We start from the raw sequence: 24,280 nt of genomic DNA on the forward strand, positions 1-24,280 counted from the left end.
CTTTTTAAATTATCATATATATATATATATATATATATATATATATAAACATTTAGATTTGTAATTATTTTATATATATAAACATTTACATTTTTTAATTATTTTATATATATAAACATTTAGATTTTTTAATTATTATATATATATATATATATATATATATGTAAACATTTAGATTTTTTTAATTATTTTATATTTTACACCATTAATTACTTTATTTTATTTATATTACTACAAAACAATTTCTCATGAAATAAACTAAACTAAACACTGACAGAGAGCGAAAGCCAGATTGGAAGGACAGAAAAATAAGAACACACTGAATCTAAAACACACAAAAGCGGTTGAGACTGCATCAAGAGCCCTATAAAGCAGACCTCAGGAAGAAAGAGACGGACAAAGAGAGAGAGAGGAACAAAACCGCAATAGCAGCGCTCTGAAATCCTCAGGACTCGGACTGAAGGAACATCACGCCATGTGCTATTCTTCCAGAAGCAAAGCGTTCAAGGACACGTCACAATTAATGCAAAAATATGAATTCTGCAAAATGCTCCGGAGCTTTTCTTCCTTCGGAGGCGGGCGGAGGAAAACCAGGCCCGTGGGCACGGCAGGTGTGAGTCAAACTATTATGAAACTATTAAAATGGCATGACAACCCCTGCGGGCCGCATGTGCGCTCATGCGCCGCTGAAACGCGCTTGGACAGCAGTTATTATGATTTACTTTTAATGCTGTGCACAAATGTGTCATAACTGGGGGGCGAGTGGGCGATAATTGCGGCCCCGGGCCAAGGTTACGAGGTAAAGCACGCACTGGTTATTTCTGGCGTCTGTGGTACCTGAGGGTCTGCGGATGAAGATCTCTGCCCAGCCCTGCGTCAGCATGGGCACAAACTCCGCCAGGCAGGACTTGTCTCTGAACGGGGGCGAGCTGTGGGAGGTAGAGGGGGACGGGTGGTCCTCCATTCCCCTCTGGGACCCCAGGACGTCCAGCGGGGGGCCGGGCGGAGGCAACGGGCCGCTGTACTCGCCCTCGGGAGACGCCACCAGGGGACTCAGACTCTGAGCTGGACCGGCCCGCAGAGCGTGACCACCTGGAGAGAGGAGGGAACGAGTCAGAGCTTCAATAAAGAATATACTATATGCTAATAATACTGGTGTATATCACTGCTACTAGAATACACAACAAGATACTGTGAAGAACGCTGGAAACCAAACAGTTATTTATCTGTCTGTCTGTCTGTCTATCTATCTATCTATCTGTCTGTCCATCTGTCTATCTGTCTATCTATCTATCTATCTATCTATCTGTCTGACTATCTGTCTGTCTATATATCTATCTATCTATCTGTCTGTCTGTCTGTCTGTCTATCTGTCTGTCTGACTATCTGTCTGTCTGTCTATATATCTATCTATCTGTCTGTCTGTCTGTCTATCTGTCTATCCATCTGTCTATCTGTCTGTCTATCTGTCTATCTATCTGTCTGACTATCTGTCTGTCTGTCTATCTATCTATCTATCTATCTATCTATCTATCTATCTATCTATCTATCTATCTATCTATCTATGTGTCTGTCTGTCTGTCTATCTGTCTATCTATCTGTCTATCTGTCTATCTATCTATCTATCTATCTATCTGTCTATCTGTCTGTCTGTCTGTCTATCTATCTATCTATCTATCTATCTGTCTATCTATTTGTCTGTCTGTCTGTCTATCTGTCTATCTATCTATCTATGTGTCTGTCTGTCTGTCTGTCTGTCTATATATCTGTCTATCTGTCTATCTATCTGTCTATCTATCTATCTATCTATCTATCTATCTGTCTGTCTGTCTATCTATCTATCTATCTATCTATCTGTCTGTCTGTCTGTCTGTCTGTCTGTCTATCTATCTATCTGTCTATCTATCTGTCTGTCTGTCTGTCTGTCTGTCTATCTGTCTATCTATCTGTGTCTGTCTGTCTGTCTATATATCTGTCTATCTGTCTATCTATCTGTCTATCTATCTATCTATCTATCTGTCTGTCTATCTGTCTGACTATCTGTCTATATATCTGTCTATATATCTGTCTGTCTATCTGTCTGACTATCTGTCTGTCTGTCTATCTATCTGTCTGTCTATCAATCTATCCGTCCGTCCATCTGTCCGTCCGTCTGTCCGTCTATCTATCTATCTATATCTGTCTATCTATCCATCTATCTATCTGTAAGTCTGTCTATAAAGTAATCTATATACAGTAGACCATTTTGCGAGATGTAAACAACACTGGTCCAGAAGCACTTCCTGTTTCAGTTTTTTAACACTACATAAACGTTGAGATAAAATACAACCAACACAACATATACAACTGAATCAAAAAGTTAAATAAAACATCTTTTAGACGTTTTCTTTACATTTGAAATAAAGAAACCATTTACACACTGAAACAGGAAGTGTTTCTGTACAAGTGTTGTTTACATATTGCAAAATGGTCTATATAGAGGTCTTAAAGGTACAGTAGCCAACTTCTGGGTCAAAATGTGGAAAATGATCATGACAACTCTTTGAAGCAAGCAAAAAAGAACAGCATAAGAGATTTGGCCCATTTGATTGGACGAGAGCACTGGCACCTGATCTGGAGCGGACTCGTTGGCGAGTGGTGGTGTTGATCTGCTGGCCGGACTGTGACTCTAGTATAGCCGGAGCCTCTTTCGTCTGCAGTGTGTGAAGAGACGGGTCCGACCTGCAGAACATTCATATATGGACATGTTTTTATATCTTTAGACTCTCTCTTACGAGACTCAGACCAGTAAGCACTGTCACATGAGGCTATTGATTTTCCTGTGTCGAAACAACTTGTGGCAAACCAAGTCTTTTGAGTTTAACTCTTTCCCCTAGCCTAGAAATCAAAACGCACCCTAGCGGCAGCAAAAAATATTTGCCAGCCAGTGAAGTCTAGCAACTCTAACTGGAAAAACCAAACTCTGGTCAGGCCAATCACATCGTGTATAGAGTTGGCGGCCGGGGTTAACATAATGACGACGGTTCACTGCTACTCGAAAACAAAGAATGGCTGCTGCTGGCGAACAGCTGTCTTTCGATTCGGCTTTGACCGCGACTCTGGATGATTTGAACTTAAGCTTTTCTTTGAAACCAGAACAAACAACGGCATTTGAGTCATAAAAAAAAAAAAGATGTGTTTGGAGTTTTGCCGACTGGATACGGTAAAAGTTTAATACATCAACTTGCTCCGCTGGTGGGAAAACGCATGGGACTCAGTCGTCACTCGTCACCTTCTTCGTTGCTCTGATTGGTTGTAGCGCTATCCAATTGCGTGCAGAGAGAATGTGAAAGACAAGCGTTTATCCCGCCCCTCGGATATTGTGCCCTGTCAATGATGAGTTCCCAGACCTAACATCTTGATGTAGGTCTCGCATCTTTCCCCGCCACTGACGGATATTTCCGGCTTATCCGGTAGGGGGCGCTATTACACATCTTCTGAAAGAGACTGAATCTCCTGATCAAAACGCATGCAAAGAAGATGCAAAAAACGAACGATCTCATATGTTATCATGTGCATATGTAAAATAACGTGATCGTCAACATTAAACAGAATATAAATCAAAAATGCCTAATGTTACTGAATGAATGTCGACCCTTTAGGACTGTGAAGCTTCAGGGATTCGATCTACTCCATCTGTGTTTTCATCATCATTCTGAATCTGATCTGGATGTAGTCTTTGACAAATCATGATTTCTTTTTGATGTTACCCACATGATTTCTTACCCACATTCGAAAGTTGATCAATAAAACGAATGCATGAAGCTACAATAAAACATTTTTTTTTGTTTAAAAGCAGTTGATTTCTTTTTATATAATGCATGTTCAGATATACATGCAACAAAATATTCTGGGGGCCATGAAAATGATCAATAAAACACCGGCGGTGGCAGGCAAACGCTGGCGGGGAAAGAGTTAAATGTTTGTAACCTGGTCTTTTCTCCTCCTCCGGGTCTTTCTACCATGTCCAGACCGAGAAGGGCTTGGGTCCGGGAACCGCCACTGGTTGTTATAGTGACTAACTTATTCCCAACCAGCCAAGTCATACTGGGTCCACCGGATAACAGGAACTCGGCAATGGGAGACCTGAGAGAGACAGAGAGTCGATAACTCGTCTCACAAGACACTGGAGATGCTATTGTGAGGAAAAACACATTCAAGACACGAGTTTTCTGTTCTCACACTAAAAAGACTAAAATCTACACTTTCCCCAACAACCGGCCGAATGAGGATATCGGTTCATTTGAATATTCACATAGAGACCAAAACAACTATTGCAAGACTGACTGAGAAATAAGTTTGCTCTGGAACAAAAGGTGGATCAAGGGCGCGTTCAGCCGGTCTGCTTCGGCACAGGTGAAAAACTAATATTATTTGAAGATTAGAAAGCAAACAAAAGGATGAAGGTCAAGCAATTACAGCTCTGCCAAAAAGTGTGTAAACTAACCTAAAGAAAAGAAGAAAAGCCGAATCAGCAGCAGCTCCGCGTGCATCTTCAATGCATTCGTTCAATTAGCCGACACTTTGTAATTTCATTCATTTGTAACTCACTTTGAAAACAATTCCTTTCGTTTAAAATCCGACGGTAAAAGAGCTTTTAGTGCATTGATGCGCGAGATAAAAGATTATACTTTATTGGCCAGTGAGATTCAAACATTCAAACACGAATACTGACTTCTACAAATTAAAATGTTTTTCTTTCAGTTGTTTTTAATATTTTTAAAATATATTTTAAACAAATGTTCACAATACTTTGTTATTTAAGTTTACCACTTAATATTTACCAACCACTTTAAGGTAGTTTTATTTTATTTTATACAATTTAAACAATACAAATGAATAACTAATAAATGTGTCAGTGTAAAGTTGAGCAATTGTTATTAATGCTATTATTATTTCTATTATCATCCATTACGTTTGAAAAATATTAAATTGAAATAAATGCTAGAAAATTAACAGTTAATCAGTTTCAGTTTAGGGAAATAGGAAATTAATTAGGGAAATTATTATAATTAATTAATTATTATTATTATGCATTACATTTGAAAAATATTACATTTAAATAAATGCTAAAAAAAATTAACAGTTAATCAGTTTCAGTTTAGGGAAATAGGAAATTAATTAGGGAAATTATTATAATTAATTAATTATTATTATTATGCATTACATTTGAAAAATATTAAATTTAAATAAATGCTAAAAAAAATTAACAGTTAATCAGTTTCAGTTTAGGGAAATAGGAAATTAATTAGGGAAATTATTATAATTAATTAATTAATATTTTATCCTTTTTTTAAACCTGATAAAAATGTATGTGTTAATTTAGTGCATTTTTTATTACTATATATTATTATTATGTTTTTTAAATAATATAATTAATATAATATAAAATATACACGCATTAAAAATATTAATTAAAATGCTCAACGCAGTTATCTAACATGAGAATGTAACACATTTAATTATCTTCACGTCACTCAATGGTGTTTTTTCATCAAACACTGATATTCAACTGCAAATATTGACGCATTGAATCGTGATTAATTGAATTAAATGTGATTAAACTAGTGCTGTGATTGTGAAGTCCAGCTGGGCACCTCTTGGGCAGCGCAGAGAAGTTGGAGAAGACGTATCGGGCCATCATGTCCAGGCAGGTCTCGGTCAGCTCCAGGTGGACCGTCTTCAGCGCGTCGTCTGCCTGCATCACCGCGTTCTCGTCGGCCGAACCCAGGCTGCAGGTGGTGGTGGACGTCTGCATCCTGCACAGGACGGGGGTCAGGGGTCACACACACGCATAAGGTCAGAGGTCAGATTCACAAACTGGTACTTGAGGAGTCATTGCTTCACAGTGTCCTAACCAGACATGATGCCAACGGAATGTTCAACTAATAACTGATTCCAGTTCCGATTCACTTGATTCCGATTATGACATCACAGTGTGGGCGGAGCTACACTGTCTTTTTTTGCTTGCCATGGAGTCACGGCTGTTTAGGACACCGTGTGAAGCCAGAGAGTCAGATTCAGATGATGATTGAAGCTGGAGTGACCCACTGAAAACACACACACATGCAGTTAAAACTCCACACAGACTCATACTCCATGAATCAAATTAAACATATTATGTTTGTTCATCTTTGCTTAAAGGAACAGCTCACCCAAAAAAAAAAAAAAAAAAGGACTCACTCGCCAGTGTTATCTAACCCGGAGAATAATAAGAGTCATTTTATTTCAATCGTTAATTGAAACCATGTAGGTGAACCAATTCAATTTCAATTAGAAATGTTGCCTTGGCAACTAATGAAAATAAAATGATTCTAAAAACTGATATAAAAATAGATTTGTATAGAAATTTGTGCGGTCAAATTGATTCATCACATCGAACATAATTACTAAAACTTTATTTAAACTTAAAATAAAAGTTCATTCAGAATATTAATACTAAAATAGTATATAAATAATACTAAAATAACACTTTCACTCGCATGTCATTCTAAAACCACTTGACTAGCTTCAAAACTGTCGTAAAACATTTAAAGTTTCCTAAAAGTGGCCCATATGACTCGTGCACTACATTCAAAGTCTTTAGAAGAAATTTATGGATTTTTTTTTTGTTGCAAGGAACAGATCCAAATTTCAGTAATTATTCACTGTAAATCTCATTTGTGCTTTACACCGTTGTGCATTGACCAATCGTGTTTTAAATATGCATTCATTTTTTAAATAATCTTAATTTTTGGGTGAACGATTCCTTTTTTCATTTTGTTTAGTTGACGTCCTTTCTACTTCTCTCTAAAGTGACACAAAACTGGGTCTGCAACAGGGACAAACTTTGAGCAAGAGAGAGAGAGGGCATAACAAGACGAAACCACACCAGACACGTTCAGCTGCCACACACACACACACACACTTGTGTGATTATCTAGATGATCACATTAATCTGAGACCGCCATCAGCATCCTGCCTTTCTGTAACCAAGGCAACCGCATCCCAGGGGAAATCAACCGAGCCCACATCATCTCCATGCAAGACGACACACACGACACACTTTTGACATTTACATCAGGAACAGGTGAACTCCTCATCCAGAAATCACAAATTTGATGTGTGTGTGTGTGTGTGTAACAATACTGGCGAGGAGTAAACAGCAGCCATTTATCACCAACAGACCCTAAGCTCCAGACATCTGGCTAAGGAGACGTGGAAGTGACGACGTTTTCCTCCCTATTAGATCCACTCTAATGAGTGTGTGAGTGATGAACCAACTAGAGATGTCCTTAGCAACTGCACAAAACCATCCAGAACCACCTCCGATAGCAACACCTTCACAACAAGCCTGAGTCAGGATGACAATGACAAAACACACACATGCACAAGTCTACGCATGTAATCAACAAAAGGCCATTTTCATTGTATCTCAATAGGGAACAAAGGAAACGAGTCCATGTGGGCGTCAAGCGCACTCGACATAATAAAGGAGTTTCAGTGTGACCTGCGTCATCTGATGTCAAACTTTTATAAACTATCAAACTATCAAAATAAAAACTATAACTATACTTCACCTTCAGCAACCTGGACTTGAAGGTCAATATTTCACACGGATAAGGTTGTGACGCAGATCATCTCTGGTGTGCAAAGAAATGTCTCCTCTACACTACCCTATTCAATAAAGACAGCAATAAAAAAAATACTAAATATTTATTTCAAAAATTGCATATTCAAATATTCATATTTGTTATTTATTTTGTCTTTAATAAATTCTCTTTATTAGACTATAAAAAAATTATATTTTAATATAAAGTAAAATATACATTCACTTTATTAAATTATAAAGTAATAACTATATTGTAATCGTTAATAACATTATTTATTTTAATTATAAAATATTTGTATTTATTTATAAATAAATATATATTTAATTATTTTATCAGTAAATAATAACTATATCTTAATAGGATGTAAATTAAATGTACACATTTTAATTATTTTAAGTATTAAATATTTTTATCTACTTATTTTACTTATTTACGTACTATTTACTTTATTTACTCTCGCGTGTGTGTTTATATATATATAATATATATTGAAATAATCCTCTAAAATAAATAAGTTTAAGTTGTCTTTAATAAATTGTCTTTATTTCATTATAAAGTAAATAATTATATTTTAATATATAGCAAAATATACATACACATTTTTTATTTGATTATAAAGTAGGTACTAATTATATTTTGATAGTCAAATAACATTAATTATTTTACATATAAAATATTTGTATTTACTATACACACACACACACACACACACACACACATATAATTTTTATTATTTCATATTATTAACTTATTACTATAAGTTAGTAAATAATATTTATATCTTAAATAAATTATATATACACGTATTTTAATTATTTTAAGTATAAAACATTCTTATTTATGTGTGTGTGTGTGTGTGTGTGTATATATATAAATATATATATATATATATTTCAAATAATTTTCTAACTTAAATGCACATTTTTAAAGGTAATTTCCAGCTAATTAAATGCACATTTTTAGGCAACTGAACTAATTTCATGAAGGACGAAGACTTTAAATCAGCTTTTCACGGTTATAATAATGCACATAAAATAGAAGTAAACGGGGAAAAGTAATACATTTAAGGTACTAAAAACTTAATATTTATTTTAACAGATCAGATCAGTGTGCTGAAATCCCTTGCTTTCCTTGTCATAAAACCACTAAACAATACTAACACCAATACGTTTCCAGCTTAAATAGCAACAATTTTTGTGCAGAAACAAAAGAAATCAAGCATTTAAGCCCTTTACTCCCATTATAAATGTGTTTATGTAAACAAACTCAACCTGAAGGAAGGGTCAACGCTATTTTCCGTAGTAATTGACTCGATGCTGTAGATAAAAGATTACGCTGAATCGAGAGCATTCCTTCGGTGCTTTTGCTCAAGGACACAATTGACTTTTTCCTCACCGGGATCGATCCAACAACCTTCTGGTGTAGCGCACCATAGCATATCACTGGAGCGTCCATCCAACACACACACACACACAGTCTGGTTTATCATCTTTGTGATGACTCCATAGACGTAATGGTTTTTATACAGTACATTTTACCCCCTGACACTAACCCTAGCCATAACAGGACACATTTTGCATTTATACATTTAAAAAAATAATAATTCTGTATGATTTATAAGCGTGTTAACCCATGGAGACCTCAATTTAAGTGACACGAGTCCAATAAGTCTGTGCAATCAGGTCCCACACACACACACACACACAGACAGAGCGAGAGTGAAAGAGAGAAAGAGAGCGTTTGTCCCAGTTTGTGTCCAGCTGAAGTGGACGCCTCATCTCAGAGTTGAACTACAATGCTTTAATGTCCTCAGCATATCTGTTTGCACATCCCAGATTAGGAAAACCCAAATAAAACCAAGATAAGATTCATGAAACCTCCATCAAGTCTCTGAATCGTGGGCGTCCAGTACAGCTGATCATAATATCAAACCCTTCCTTTGGTATCATGATGCAAGTGGATCAAATTCCAACATAAACATCTTTTCTCGGCTGTGTCACACACTGAAAACATTGCACTGTTCATCAAGCCCCTCCATTAGCGGATGATTGTTGATGAGTGTGGAGTAGATGATGATAATAATAAGATGCATTAAGCCGCTGAATATAAATGCGTTCAGAGTATATTCATTTCTTCACTGGATATCTAGTGAGCAATTAATATTTGATTCATTTAGAGGGGAAACACAGAAAAAGTTTCATTTCCCAGTTGATTTATGCGACAAAACCAAAGCGGTACAGTTTCTTCATGTTGACTTTCAACTCAGGCTTGCGATTTAAATCCATCAAAGAATAATTAGCTTGCCAAAAATGTCATTAAATCATAAAGAGCAACCTTGGAACGGTCCAAACACAAAACCCCTTGGCACAGAAATACTTTGGCACGGTAATCTAGATAATAAAACAAATATGCCGTATGAAATCCCTGTGCTTGCTATAATAAAGGACTTTCTATTCTCTAAACATCCTTTAACTTGTAGACACTGAACTAATTAATAGATTTGATGGTAATTAGATGCACTGGGTTAATAAAACACAGACGTTACTGCGAGTCTCTCGTCTGATGCAACGCTGCCCTCTGCTGGTTATGAGTTATTGAGTAGCACTTCATATTTAAATGTGTGCGAATGAAAATGAGGCTGATTATCACCAGTGTGTAGTGGAAAGACCACAGATATGAATCATATGGGTTTGAAATGACATTTCAGAATTTCCATACTTGTTAAATTGGGTAAAAACAGGGCGTCAGTGTAGCATTTTCAGTGTGTTTGCAGCGTTTTTTGCTCTATGTTCATGGTTCAAAATGCACTTTGATGAAGCATGGATGGATACTTACCTGGATCGTGTGTAAAGAGAGTGTGAATAATAGGATGTGAGTAAGTGAAGGTTAAAACAGGCGGCAGGCTGTGAAAGTTGAGTGCGCCCCCTAGTGTTTGGGAGCTGAATTTCTGCTGTTCATTTCGCTCAAGAAACGGCAAAGATAGAAAAGCTGGACGCTAGATTGTGTGACTGTCTGTCTACTTCCGCTTTTTTAATATCACATGCTTCCTGTATCCAGTATGGAGCCCTTGAAGGGACATGGAGAAGGGGAAAAAAACAGCTGGGAAGAAATGCTACATTTCAATGCTTGTGCGCTTGCTCGCTAAACTTTTGTATTGTCTCACAGAAATACTGTGTTTCCCGAAAAACTGCACTGGCAAAAGAGTTTTTCCTCTCAACTATTATTTCCGTCACAAACGTTTTGCGAATTAACGCAAATTTTCTCAGTGGAACGCAAAGGTTTTGCTAGAGAGCGTAACATTAAACGCGAAGCATCTCGTTCGAACGCAAAAGTTTTGAGTTACGAGAAAGTAAATTTTTTGAGTTTCTCAGGGAAACGGAAAAGTTTTGCACTAGAATGAAAAAGATTTCCGATTGAACGCAAAGTTTCTGCAAAGAAACGCAAAGTTTTGCGAGAGAACGTACAACTTTTTTGAGAGGGAACAAATTATTTGCGACAGAATACAACTATTTTTATTGGTGGAACACAAAAGTTTTGCGAGCAAAAACCAAAGTCTCTCAAGGGGACGCAAAACGCAACCACAAAGCACTAAGTTGTGCGAGAGAACGTAAAAGTTTAAAAGTGAGGTTAAAGCTTTGTGAGTGAATACCAAAGTTTGTCAGGGGGACACTAAAGTTTTGCGAGTAAACGTTAAAGATTTGCAAGAGAGCGTAAAAGTTTTGAGAGTAAACGCGAAGCATCTCGTGCGAACACAAGTTTTGCGCGAGAAAGTAAAAGTTTTGAAATCGAGCATGAAGTTTCTCAAGGAAACGCAAAAGATTTGCACTAGAGCGTAAAAGTTTTGCGACTGAACGCAAAGTTTTGTGAGAGAACGTACAACTTTTTTGCAAGAGCTGAAATATACGTAGATTTTCCTCTCACCTCGTATTATTTTCATCACAAACTACTTGTGAGTGAATGCAACTTGTGGGAACACAAATGTTTTGTGAGCAAACGCTAAGTTTCTCAAGGGAATGCAAAACGCAACCAACAAAGCGCAAAGTTTTGCGTATGAACGTAAAAGTTTTTGTGAGGTTAATGCTTTGTGAGTGAATACCAAAGTTTGTCAAGGGAACACAAAAGTTTTGCAAGAGAACGTAAAAGTTTTGAGTAAACGTAAAATTTCTGCGTAAAAAAAATAAAGTTTTGCGATTGAACGCAAAGTTTCTGAGGGGAAAGAAAAAGTTTGCGAGAGAATATTATTGATGGAAAACGACAGTTTTGAGAGTAAACGCGAAGCTTCTCGGGCGAACAAAAAAGCTTTGCGCTAGAACGTAAACATTTTGAGATTGAACGCAAAGTTTCGCGAGAAAACATAAAAGTTTTTTGTGAGGGAACGTAAATATTTTGTGAGAAAATACAAAGTTTGGAGAGTAAACGCAAAGCTTCTCGGCCGATTAAAAAAGTTTTGCGCTAGAACGTAAAAGTTTTGAGATTGAACGCAAAGTTTCTGCAAAGAAACGCAAAGTTTTGCGAGAGAACGTAAAAGTTTTGAGATTGAACGCATAGTTTCTGCAAAGAAACGCAAAGTTTTGCGAGAGAACGTAAAAGTTTTGAGATTGAACGCATAGTTTCTGCAAAGAAATGCAAAGTTTTGCGAGAAACATAAAACTTTTTTGTCAAGGAACATACATATTTTGTGAGGGAATACAAAGTTTGGAGAGTAAACGCAAAGCTTCTCGGCCGAATAAAAAAGTTTTGCGCTAGAACGTAAAAGGTTTGAGATTGAACGCAAAGTTTCTGCAAAGTTTTGCGAGAGAACGTAAAAGTTTTGAGATTGAACGCAATGTTTCTGCAAAGAAACGCAAAGTTTTGCGTTAGAGCGTAAAAGTTTTGAGATTGAACGCATAGTTTCTGCAAAGAAACGCAAAGTTTTGCGAGAGAACGTAAAAGTTTTGAGATTGAACGCAATGTTTCAGCAAAGACACGCAAAGTTTTGCGTTAGAGCGTAAAAGTTTTGAGATTGAACGCAATGTTTCTGCAAAGAAACGCAAAGTTTTGCGAGAGAACGTAAAAGTTTTGAGACTGAACGCAAAGTTTCTGCAATGCAACGCACAGTTTTGCAAGAGAACGTAAAACTTTTTTGTGAGGGAACGTAAATATTTTGTGAGAGAATACAAAATTTGGAGAGTAAACGCGAAGCTTCTCGTCCGAACAAAAAAATTTTCGCGAAATATAGCAAAAGCATTGAAATATTACTTTTCCTCCCATCTCATTTTTTTCTTCTCATCATCATATCCCTTTAGGGCCTCCGTAATACCACCATTTGTTCATGGTTAAAAAAAAACAACAACATTCGAATGAAAACCATCACAAACAGCACAATAAAGCACGGTAAAAGCAAATACAAAACGGGGTTAGGTTCAAATTAAAACGGGTGCACGCAAGTCAGTGGCCAGGCTCAGCGCATGCGGTCAACATTTCCACCAATGACACGAAAGAAAAAGACAAACCCCCCCCTCCAGCATGCACCCTTTCCTGCCCAATCAGAATTAGCCCAAACCAGATGTCCACGCCCAGCCCGCATCGCCCGCCCCCAATGCCCAAGCCCCGCCCACCGTCCCTGCATACAGAAAAGGAAAAGTAGGGATATAAATCGGTTGCTGATGTTACCAAAAATGGTCTACCTGCGCACCGCATGTTCGGACACACTGATGCTTCGGGAGCGGAAGGCGTCCATGGCCGACAGATCTTTCAGGTCTTTAACGGGAGAGTTTGCGCTGGGGCCTTGCTTCGCCACTTTGGTCGTCCGCAAACTGCCCCGAGGGCGTGCGTCAGGGTAAGGTCGTGACCAGGGAGAGTTGGGGGGAATTTGGGGAATATTTTAACCACGTCGGCATGGGTGGATGGGGGAGTGCGATTGGTTGTGGAGTGTCACGAAAGGGGCCAGCGACCAATCACAGGTGACGGATCCGAAGTGTCGGCACCCCCCCAAACCACACCCAATCAGAGGAGGGGGGAGGGGTCAAATAAGGAAGTGAAAGGAAAACAAAAGGTAACTTGGTCAGCAGTGCACACTGAGAACCGGAAAACAGGGACGACATTTAAAAAACGAAACAATAACAGAGGAGGAAACTGAAAACTGGAAGGAGAGACAGCATATAAAAGATCAACAGTCACATGACAAGGCATAAAGTAAGCAATATACTCTCAGCATTCTACCAAAAAAATGAAAGAGTTGGAGAAAACAAAGAATACACTCATCAGAGAGCACAAACATACTGGTACAGGGGAAGAAAAAAGCACTCAAGACACTGCAATGATCATTATACTGGAAATTAATAGCAATAGGAAAACAGTGATGTGATCATGTGTATGTGAATTAATACAGCAAATAAACACACAGATGAATGACGGGATGAAGTTAAACTAGAAGCTGGAATGGAGAATGTGATGCCTGGCATTGAAAATATATTTTTGAAATACATTTACATGCATATTTTCAGATTAAGGTTGATTTTCTGGTGAAGCCTTAATGTTTACATCAATAATTTAACGTCGCATATGCATTTTCACAGTTCTCGGATACAGGTAAACGAATAAAATAGGGCTGTCAAATGATTAATCGCGATTAATCGCATCCAAAATAAAAGTTTGTGTTTAAATAATATATGTGGGTGCACTGCGTGTAATTATTTTAGATATATAAATCCACACACATGCATGTATATTTAAGAAATATTTTCATGTGTATACTGTATATAGATTTAAATATGATTTATATTATATATATAAGTATTTTATATATAAATAAATTTTTTTTCTTAAATGTACATACATGTGTATGTATTTATATATATATATATATATATATATACACAAAATAGTTATACACAATACACACACATATATTATGTAAACACAAACTTTTATTTTGGATGCTTGACAGCCCACACTGAAAAAAATAATATGCTTTATCTAATCAATAAAATTGTGGCAACATAATACATTTATTTTTTATAAATGCAATATTATTAATTAAATTGTACAAATTAGAATTAATTAGAATGTTAATTTAATTAACTATTACTCAATTCTAATTTGTTCAATTTAATAAATAATATTGCTTGTAATCTGTTGCCACAATTTTATTGATTAGATAAAGCATATTCATTTTTACAGTGCAATAATAAAATAAATAATATTTTTAGTAAGTGTTTTATGATTTATTTGAAAGTTATTTATTTAATTTGCCTTTTTTTATAAATGTAATTGTTTGCTTTTTATCAAAACCCAAACCCAATTTTTTTATCAACATACTACACTGCATTAAATTAATTATGTGCAGTACATGTATCGACTATTCATGTTATTATGGTTATGATGTTTGAAAATGCAAGTAATAAACAAAAATAAAAAAAATCTCCTCGTCACTCAAAAATAGGTACATTTTTCACCCAGAATTACCTTTGTGTGAACATGTACATATATAAACAAATGTTCAGTCTTACATGACCCAAAAGTCTGATTAATACAAGAATAAGTATTATAATATTCACAGAAATGTATTAAGAGACTACAATACGGTCTTAATTTGACAACCAGGTTATTGTGTTTACATGAATCCTATATAATCAGAATATGATCAAGTTCTCATTCATATCTCAATATTTGTGTGCATGTAAACGCATTGGTTGATCTTTCTCTCTTTGAGCCTTGTAATTCAAAGTTCCAGCTTCAGCGTCAGGACAAGACACAAGAAAACAATAAAAACACTGAAAATTAACCTGGAATTTGTCATGACAGTGAGATTAGATGGTTTTGTGGCTCTGGAAATAGTTGATCATGGACTTTGTTAGTGATAAGTCTGGTTACAATGGTTTATTAAGTCATAATGGAAATTTCCTGTCAAATTAAAATGGTTTTAATACTTTCGGTTTTTAAATGAAGAAAGGGGGAGACACAGAATGAATGAATGAAGTAGAAAAGAGTCTGCTTAATGCAAAAATAATATAAATAGGATCGAGTTCAAATCCACACGTTACGGTTAGCCTCTAGTTTATGGGTCCCTTTCTTAGACATCATGTGACTAGTTATTCTGACCAGAGTATTACAGGATGGCTCATTACACATCAACACAAGATTTAGAGCCGTGTGTACTTTATATTCAGGTCTTTCTTCGACTATGGCCATTTTAAGTCCTTTTAGAAATTAAACTCCATTAACACAAACTTTTTAAACTTACTAACTTAATGAATCTACTAGCAACACCCAACACTGTATAAACACATTTCTTTTATGAACTGTCATATAATAATTTATATTTTTTGGGAATAAAATGACCAAAATCATAGACAGTATTTTATGCAGCCTTACATCAAAATGTAGTGTATATGTAAATGAAAAAATAATAATTAACATATTTATATGAAGAGTTCAGATGCAAAAGCCTCTAAATGCCATTTGAAATTTTCTTCTTTAATGATGATTTTTATCAAGCTTGTATATTTAAGTTCAGTAATTTCACTTAAATGGCAATGATAATTACCTATTAATTGTTATTTAAGTGACATTACTGAACTTAAATATACAAGTTTGATAAAAATCATCATTAAAGAAGAAAATTTCAAATGGCATTTAGAGGCTTTTGCATCTGAACTCTTCATATATATATATATATATATATATATATATATATATATAAATGTTAATTATTATTTAAGGAATTTTTTATTTTTTCATATATATATATATAAATAAATGGTAAATATTATTTAAGGAATTTTATGATTTTTTATTTTAAGATTGAATTGCATAAAAGGCATAAAAACTAAAAGGGCATGAATAGCATCAAAACTAAAAAGCATTGCTAAAAAAAAAAAAAACAACAACTCCAGATCAGTTTTAATGTGACCTTCAAGTAACAAATATTCAGAAGTCAAAATCTATTAGTCTGGATAAAAATCAGTCCCTGGGACATTAAACGTCCGCAGTTGAAGAAACACTCATAAATTAATGCCTTAATGGTTTTAATGTGATAGTCACCGCTTCGGCAGATGATGAGAGAAAGAGAGAAAGAAAGGAAACCGATAAGAACAGACAGAGAGAAAGAGACGAGTCAGACTGGCATCCGGGAGTCGCATGTGACGTAATCGGACACAAAGCCAACGGCACTACCATCAAAAAATGAACCAATGAGGCGCCTGAATCCACCGGCGAAACCTGACATGATCGTGAGAGTGTGTGTGTGTGTGTGTGTGTGTGTGTGTACCTCTTTGGTCTCTCGTTCAGGCTGGTGCTGCGCGCTCTGAAGCTGCTCTGCTCGTGTGTGTCGTCGAACGGCAGAAGAGCGTTCGAACGGAGACCCTGACGACACAAAAACAACGAGTCAACACAAACCGATGAGTCTGAAACTGGGAACGCACGAGTCCCGCCACACACCTTGGTGATGTACTGCACAAAGTCTTTCCTGAACGGCAGCCTGCAGCGGATGAACCACATGGCGATCACATGATGCGCCAGAGACACGATGTACTGATTAAACCTACAGAGGATGGAAGGAAAACACAAATATATGTAATTTAAAACCAATCTGCCCTTAACCCTCTGGGGTTGTTCAACCCAAATGGACCCGAAGAATTTAAATAAAAAAAATTTTTTTTTAAATCACAGCTTCCTCGCAATGGTCCGAAATTTGGTGACTTTGTTGGTATTTGAACACCCAAAAAAATTGGGGACAGGATGGAAGTAGTCTAAGTGGTTGTACAAAAAATAGTTACACTTGGGGTGTTCGGGTCCAAATGGACCCGCATGGAAAATGAATGGGAAATTGGCAAAAATGTGAAAATACAGAGTTTTTTTGTGCGTACGATCTACAAATCAGCCACGATCTTGAAAAAAAGCACAACAGTGAAGGGGTGAATCTATAAAACATCAAGAGTGCAAAACAGACACATCCAGACACACACAAACACACTTTTATACACAAACACAACAAAAAAATTCAGATTATACATGTGTTTTGCATTTTTAAAATGCTGAGTTTGTCCACCAGATGGCATCCATCTCATTTCAAAAATTGCTTTTATGAGGCCTAGGCTTGACTCTAAAATGAAATACCGCTTTTAAAAAAATAAAAATAAATATTTTAAAATATTTTTTCTATTATGTTCAATGGGGGGAAATTTTGTCATAATTATTGCATTAATACCAATTATAATTTTTTTTTATTTTTTGAAATTTTCTCAAAACAGCATAAAAAACGAGTTAAAAAAAATAAATCATGATTTTATTTTATTTTTTTTAATATGAATCCCGCCCTTTGGGTCCATTTGGACCCGAACACCTCGAGTGTGACTCTGAAACAAACAACCCCAGAGGGTTAAAATAGACAAAAAAAAAGCTCACAGAGGCGGAATTTATTTGATTGAAAATACAGTAAAAACAGTAATATTGTGAAATATTTTAAAATCTAAATTTTAAAATCTATGTTAATATGTAATTTATTCCTGAGATCAAAGCTGAGTTTCCAGCGTCATTACTCCAGTCCCTTCAGAAATCATTCTAATATGATGATAAACATTTATGATTATTATCAGTGTTAAACAAACAGTTTAATTCACTTTTTTCAGGATTCTTTGATGAACAGAAAGTTATTTGTGTTTGTAACATTATTTGTAACGTCTGTGTGTGACGATACTCACTTTGAAGGGTTGGTGTACGGCAGGGATATAGCAAACACGCTAACGTACTGCTCAGCTACGAAGTTAGCATAGAGACGCGGGAGCCGCACCAATGCTGCAGACGAAAAAGACAAACTGTGCTTTATTCTGATTGGTCAGCGGGTGAGAACGGGCGGGATTTAGAAAGAAAGGCGAGGGCTCACTGGACAGGAACTCCAGCATGGGAGACGCCATGGCCACGGTGGCAGAGATGTGTGTGAGCTTGACGATGAGGGCGGGCAGGAGTTTGATCATGATGTCAGGCATCTCCACGGTGCACATGGTCAGAGCCACCACACACTGCTTAGCGCAGCGGTAAATCAGGCCTTTCTCCAAACACTGGACCAGCTCCCTCTGAAACACACACACACACACACACACACATATGGAGAACACCTCTAATAAACCAAATCCAACATGAGTCATGTGACTGGATCATTCGCTCGGATGACTGCCTGCTATCAACTCAGAACTGAATAATACACTTATATGTCATAATAAATGTGAATAAATTCATATTTAATTGAAATATACTAACACAAAAAAATATTACGCTTGGATTTCACTTTGAAATTCCTAGATCTGACTAAACCTTCTCAATATTAAAAATGACTCATAAATACAGCAAGTAATGCTTTATTTTGCTTTAGTATTACAAATATATATATTTTTGAATAAATAAATAGAATAATAGTCATTTATTTAATTATTTATTTTCCTATTAATACATTTATTTATTTATTTATTTATTTATTTATCTCTTATTTTTTTCCAGGTTTGGACCTCCATTTGTTTTTATTCTCAGTTTAATATAAAAAATATGATGATAAAAAGTTGTATGGAATTTATTGGTTTCAGTTTTTTGTTATTTTCACTTTTAGTACTTCAACTAAACAAAATTTAGAAATGTTGCCTTGGCGATAACCTGAAATATCAATTACCTTATTCAAATTTATTTTATTTCAACTAACATTAATGTTTTTAGTAGGGCTGTCAAACGATTAATCACGATTAATCGCATTCCAAAATAAAAGTTTGTGTTTCCATAATATATGTGGGTGCACTGTTTATAATTATTTTGTATATATATATATATATTAGGGCTGTCCAAAAATTAATTGCGATTAATCGCATCCAAAATAAAAGTCTGTGTTTACATAATATATTTGTGTGTGCTGTATATAATTATTTTGTATATATAAATACCTATGCATGTATGTATATATTTAAGAATTATTAGTGCTTAAATTCTGTATATATATATATATATACACATAATCTATATTATATAAATATAAATATTTTATATATAAATAACACATTTTCTTAAATATATACATGCATGTGTGTGTATTTATATATACAGCACACACAAATACATTATGTAAACACAGGCTTATTTTGGATGCGATTAATCGCAATTAATTTTTGTACAGCCCTAATATATATATATATATATATATATATATATATATAAACACAAATGCATGTATATTTAAGAAAAAAATATTATTTATATATAAAATATTTATATATAATATAAATTATATATAAATCTATATACAGCATATACATAAAAATATTTCTTAAATATATGCAAGCATGTGTGTGTATTTATATATAAAATAATTATACACAGTGCAACCACATATATTATGTAAAAACAAACTTTTATTTTGGATGCGATTAATCGTGATTAATCGTTTGACAGCCCTAATTTTTAGTAGTTTTCGTTTTTGTTAACGACAAAAACTGGTTTGAAACTCTGATTATTAGCTATTTATAAAACCAATAGGCTGTGTGGTAGAGCTGCACGACTCTAAATCAACCGAGAATCACAATTTAATGTTTCAAACAAAGATCACGATTCTCAGACAACATGTGAATTACTGGAGGTCCTGACAAAATATTAATTGCGGCAATCTATTTCAAATAAAATAATTATTCGGGGTTGAATGCATGAAGTAGTTCATTTGTTTCAGCGTTTTTGAATGAATCTCTTGAATTAATGATTGAATACACTTTTTAAGTCACTTGTCGCCACCTACTGGCGTAATGATGTAATTGATACAATTGGTATTTACATTTATGCATTTGGCAGATGCTTTTATCCAAAGAAATGCCAAGGTACACATTTACATTCTTATCAGCTCTTGCTTTCCCTGAGAATCGAACCTGTGACCTTGACGTTGCAAGCTAAGATGCGTCAAGTTACTTTACAAAGGTGATTTGCTCTATATTTATTGTTATACAGAGATCAGTGTTTATATCCAAACTATAAACTTCTGTAATAATATACTGTGTGTGTGTGTGTGTGTGTCACCTGTCGGGACTGTTCTAGGTAGCTGTGGTAGGAGGTGAGGGCAGTGAGGACAGGAACCACAGCCAGCTGAACATCCGTGAGGGAGAATCCATCGGGAGTCTTCTTTAAACGCTCCGATATTAGCCGGTCCGTGACCTGCAGACAAACACACACTCTCAAATCAGCGAGCTCCCATCAGGTTCATCTCATCTAGTCACTGTAGGTGTTTATGTTTTGTAAGTGTGTGTACGGTACCATGGAGCATAGGGTGGAGCAGAGCTGATCGATGCTGCACGGAGACGACAAGATCAGCACTTTATACTGGATTGTGCACGACATCTTATCCAGAACCAGCTTCAGGACCTTCCAGTCAGTCTCCTACACAAGATCGGCACTTACAAAGGGCTGTTTATGACGGTATATGCATGAATATACATGTATGTAGTGTGTTTAACATAATGTGACCAGGTGTAACTCACATTCAAGTGCTACTTTTTACCCCGAAAAATGAGTTGCAATAGTATTAAAACTGTATTTTGTGGTGGAATATCTCTGGCACGCGTGTGTGTGTGTGTACCATCTTCAGGCACTGCAGCAGCACGTTGAAGGCCAGGTTGTAGGGCAGATTTGCGGTGCGGATGGATGAGGGCGGAGCCGCTGGTGTTGGACTCCCAGCCGGGGGAGAGACCGTTCCCGCCGGCTTCTTATCCGACACCCTCTTCTCCGACTCACTGAAAAACACATTCTTTAAGATGACTCATTTAGAGAGTAAAATTATTGGTATTCCTACCCCCAGATTATCGGATAGTGTCGCGACATTCACGTTGCGAAAGGCTCAAAAACACTTTTAATGAGTTAAAATTATTTTATCCTTCTGGGTTACCGATGTGCAGGAAGGCCAAGTTTAGTAAGAGTTGTGTTCCTGCATGTACACAAGCTCTAAGTACAGGAAATCGGCCTGTGATACGTCACGTATGACCTCTTGTTGTTATTTTTTTGTAGATGTTTATATGTTCATGCTCTTATTATGTAATAAATGTGTGTTTGTATTATGTATGCATCTAGGGTGGAAACCAATTTCCTCTCGAGGACAAATAAATCATCATCATCATCAGATGTTTGAGGAGAGATTTGATCCACCTGAATGCCCCCTTAATCATTTATACTTAGTTTAATTTTAATAATAAATTTAAAGTTAATACTTTATTTAAAATGAATAATATTAGAATATGCTCCTTAATAATTTATACATTTAAATAAATGTATACTTCATTTGGATTTAATTGTTTTTTATGTAATTTAAAATCAATAAATAAATAAAAAATTAACCATTTAAAAATTTATATATTTTATATTTATATTAATAACTTCTAAATAACTTCTAAAAACTCTAACTATTTCATTTTATAAATCCATGTTAACTACATTTACATGTAATACAATTTAAATATACAAATAATTGTTAATTTTCACATTTAGTCAACCTGAATATCCTCCTTAATTTAGTTTAATAATAAATAATGAATTATACATTTGTATACTTCATTTAATAAAACATTTTAATTTTAACAATTAAGTAAAATAAATGTATAATTAATTTAAATTGAGTTACTCTAAGCACCACTCTTAATATTCTATACTTAATTTAATTTTACCAATACATTTAAATAAATGTATTATTAATTAAATTTAAATCATTTTAATTGGATTTAAAAATATGTTAAAATGCATTTATACTTTAATTATTACATCTGAATATTGTCTATATAATCTAAAATAATATGATATAATCTTAAATAATCGAAATACCCTCCTAATGGTTTATAATTCATTTAATTCTATAAATACATTTTATTTGTATTGTAATTGAATTTAATAATACATTTTAAGTTAATTTTAAAAATGAATTAATTTACATAAATGTATTAATTAATTAATTAAAATAAATATATTAATTTAAAATTAATAATAACTCTGGTAAATATCCTCTTTAATAAGTGTGTGTGAGAAAACGGCAACAAACAGGCATGTTTGTGTTCTTACCCCACGTCACAGTGACAATATGGGCTGAATCTCAGGACTCCATCTTTATTGGGAACGCCCAGGCGATGAAGAGAGTCCGCCCTCATCAGCAATAAGAAATCAAAGACCTGACACAGAAACAACGGGAGAAGACAACACTTTAACCTTTTCTGAAGTCGAGGTGTTTCCATGAATTGTTAGTTATTAGCTATGTTAGTTAGCTATGGTAATTCTTTACTAACTCAAGTCAAAAGTCTGACCTTATTATTAGCTATGCTAGTCATTAGCTATGTTCATTAGCTATGTTAACTATGTGAGTCTTTAGCTATGTTAGTCATTAACTATGCTAGTTATTAGCTATGTTAGTCATTAACTATGCTAGTTATTAGCTATGTTAGTCATTAGCTAAAATAGTCATTCTATGTCAGTCATTAGCTATGTTAGTCATTAGCTATGTCAGTTATTAGCCATGCTAGTTATTAGCTATGTTAGTCATTAGCTAAAATAGTCATTCTATGTTAGTCATTAGCTATGTCAGTTATTAGCTATGTCAGTTATTAGCTATGTTAGTCATTAACTAATGTTAGTTATTAGCTATGATAGTTATTAGCTATGTTAGTTTAGTTATTATCTATGTTAGTCATTAGCTATGTTAGTTATTAGCTATGTTAGTCATTAGCTATGTCAGTTATTAGCTATGCTAGTCATTAGCTATGTCAGTTATTAGCTATGTTAGCCATTAACTATGTTAGTCATTAGCTATGTCAGTTATTAGCTATGTTAGTTATTAGATATGATAGTTATTAGCTATCTTATTTGTTAGCTATGATAGTTATTAGCTATGTCAGTTATTAGCTATGTTAGTCATTAGCTATGTCAGTTATTAGCTATGCTAGTCATTAGCTATGTCAGTTATTAGCTATGTCAGTTATTAGCTATGTTAGTCATTAGCTATGTCAGTTATTAGCTATGCTAGTCATTAGCTATGTTAGTTATTAGATATGATAGTTATTAGCTATCTTATTTGTTAGCTATGATAGTTATTAGCTATGTCAGTTATTAGCTATGTCAGTTATTAGCTATGTTAGCCATTAACTATGTTAGTCATTAGCTATGTCAGTTATTAGCTATGTTAGTTATTAGATATGATAGTTATTAGCTATCTTATTTGTTAGCTATGATAGTTATTAGCTATGTCAGTCATTAGCTATGTTAGTCATTAGCTATGTCAGTTATTAGCTATGCTAGTCATTAGCTATGTCAGTTATTAGCTGTGGTGCTGCTTTACAAACTCTGACCTTTAGCCGTATGGAGCTTCCGATAGCGCTGCAGTATTTGTTCTTATAGTGAAGCTGCAGATGGGAAATCAGCAGCTCGAACACTCGACTGGCGTGACTGGCGGGCAGACTGTACAGTTTACTCTAGAGAAGCGTAGAAACACAGTCACTGGAGCTGTTACGGAGAATATTCATGATCCCTCTGATAAAGCGGCGAGGTGTGGCTGTACCTGCAGTATGTCTAGCAGACCCAGTATGGCGGTTCGGACGTCCTCCATGGGCGACTCCACACACAGCTCCCGTTCTCCCTCCGCAGAGCATGATAACGGACGGCTGGCAACCTACAGG

At 35.2% G+C, this 24,280-nt stretch overlaps 1 protein-coding gene across 3 annotated transcripts in view; it reads right to left on the bottom strand.

The window, feature by feature from the left end:
• tsc2 (TSC complex subunit 2) overlaps positions 1-24,280 on the bottom strand; it is a 50,866-nt gene that overhangs the window by 19,935 nt on the left and 6,651 nt on the right. For 2 of the 3 annotated variants that reach the window (XM_039685229.2, XM_039685228.2), the window contains 15 exons: positions 24,163-24,273; positions 23,954-24,076; positions 22,677-22,783; positions 21,211-21,364; positions 20,889-21,011; positions 20,655-20,789; positions 18,496-18,685; positions 18,314-18,407; positions 17,052-17,154; positions 16,882-16,976; positions 13,298-13,426; positions 5,637-5,798; positions 3,970-4,125; positions 2,609-2,721; positions 838-1,092 (listed from right to left, as the gene is read on the bottom strand). In XM_039685229.2, the coding sequence (XP_039541163.2) occupies positions 838-1,092; positions 2,609-2,721; positions 3,970-4,125; positions 5,637-5,798; positions 13,298-13,426; positions 16,882-16,976; positions 17,052-17,154; positions 18,314-18,407; positions 18,496-18,685; positions 20,655-20,789; positions 20,889-21,011; positions 21,211-21,364; positions 22,677-22,783; positions 23,954-24,076; positions 24,163-24,273 (2,050 nt within the window). The remainder of the gene's footprint in view (positions 1-837; positions 1,093-2,608; positions 2,722-3,969; positions 4,126-5,636; positions 5,799-13,297; positions 13,427-16,881; positions 16,977-17,051; positions 17,155-18,313; positions 18,408-18,495; positions 18,686-20,654; positions 20,790-20,888; positions 21,012-21,210; positions 21,365-22,676; positions 22,784-23,953; positions 24,077-24,162; positions 24,274-24,280) is intronic. The other variant, XM_039685230.2, reaches the window with a different exon arrangement.

Source organism: Pimephales promelas, chromosome 6, assembly GCF_988280905.1.
Source record: "Pimephales promelas chromosome 6, fPimPro1.hap1.1, whole genome shotgun sequence".
NCBI classification, from domain to species: Eukaryota; Metazoa; Chordata; class Actinopteri; order Cypriniformes; family Leuciscidae; genus Pimephales; species Pimephales promelas.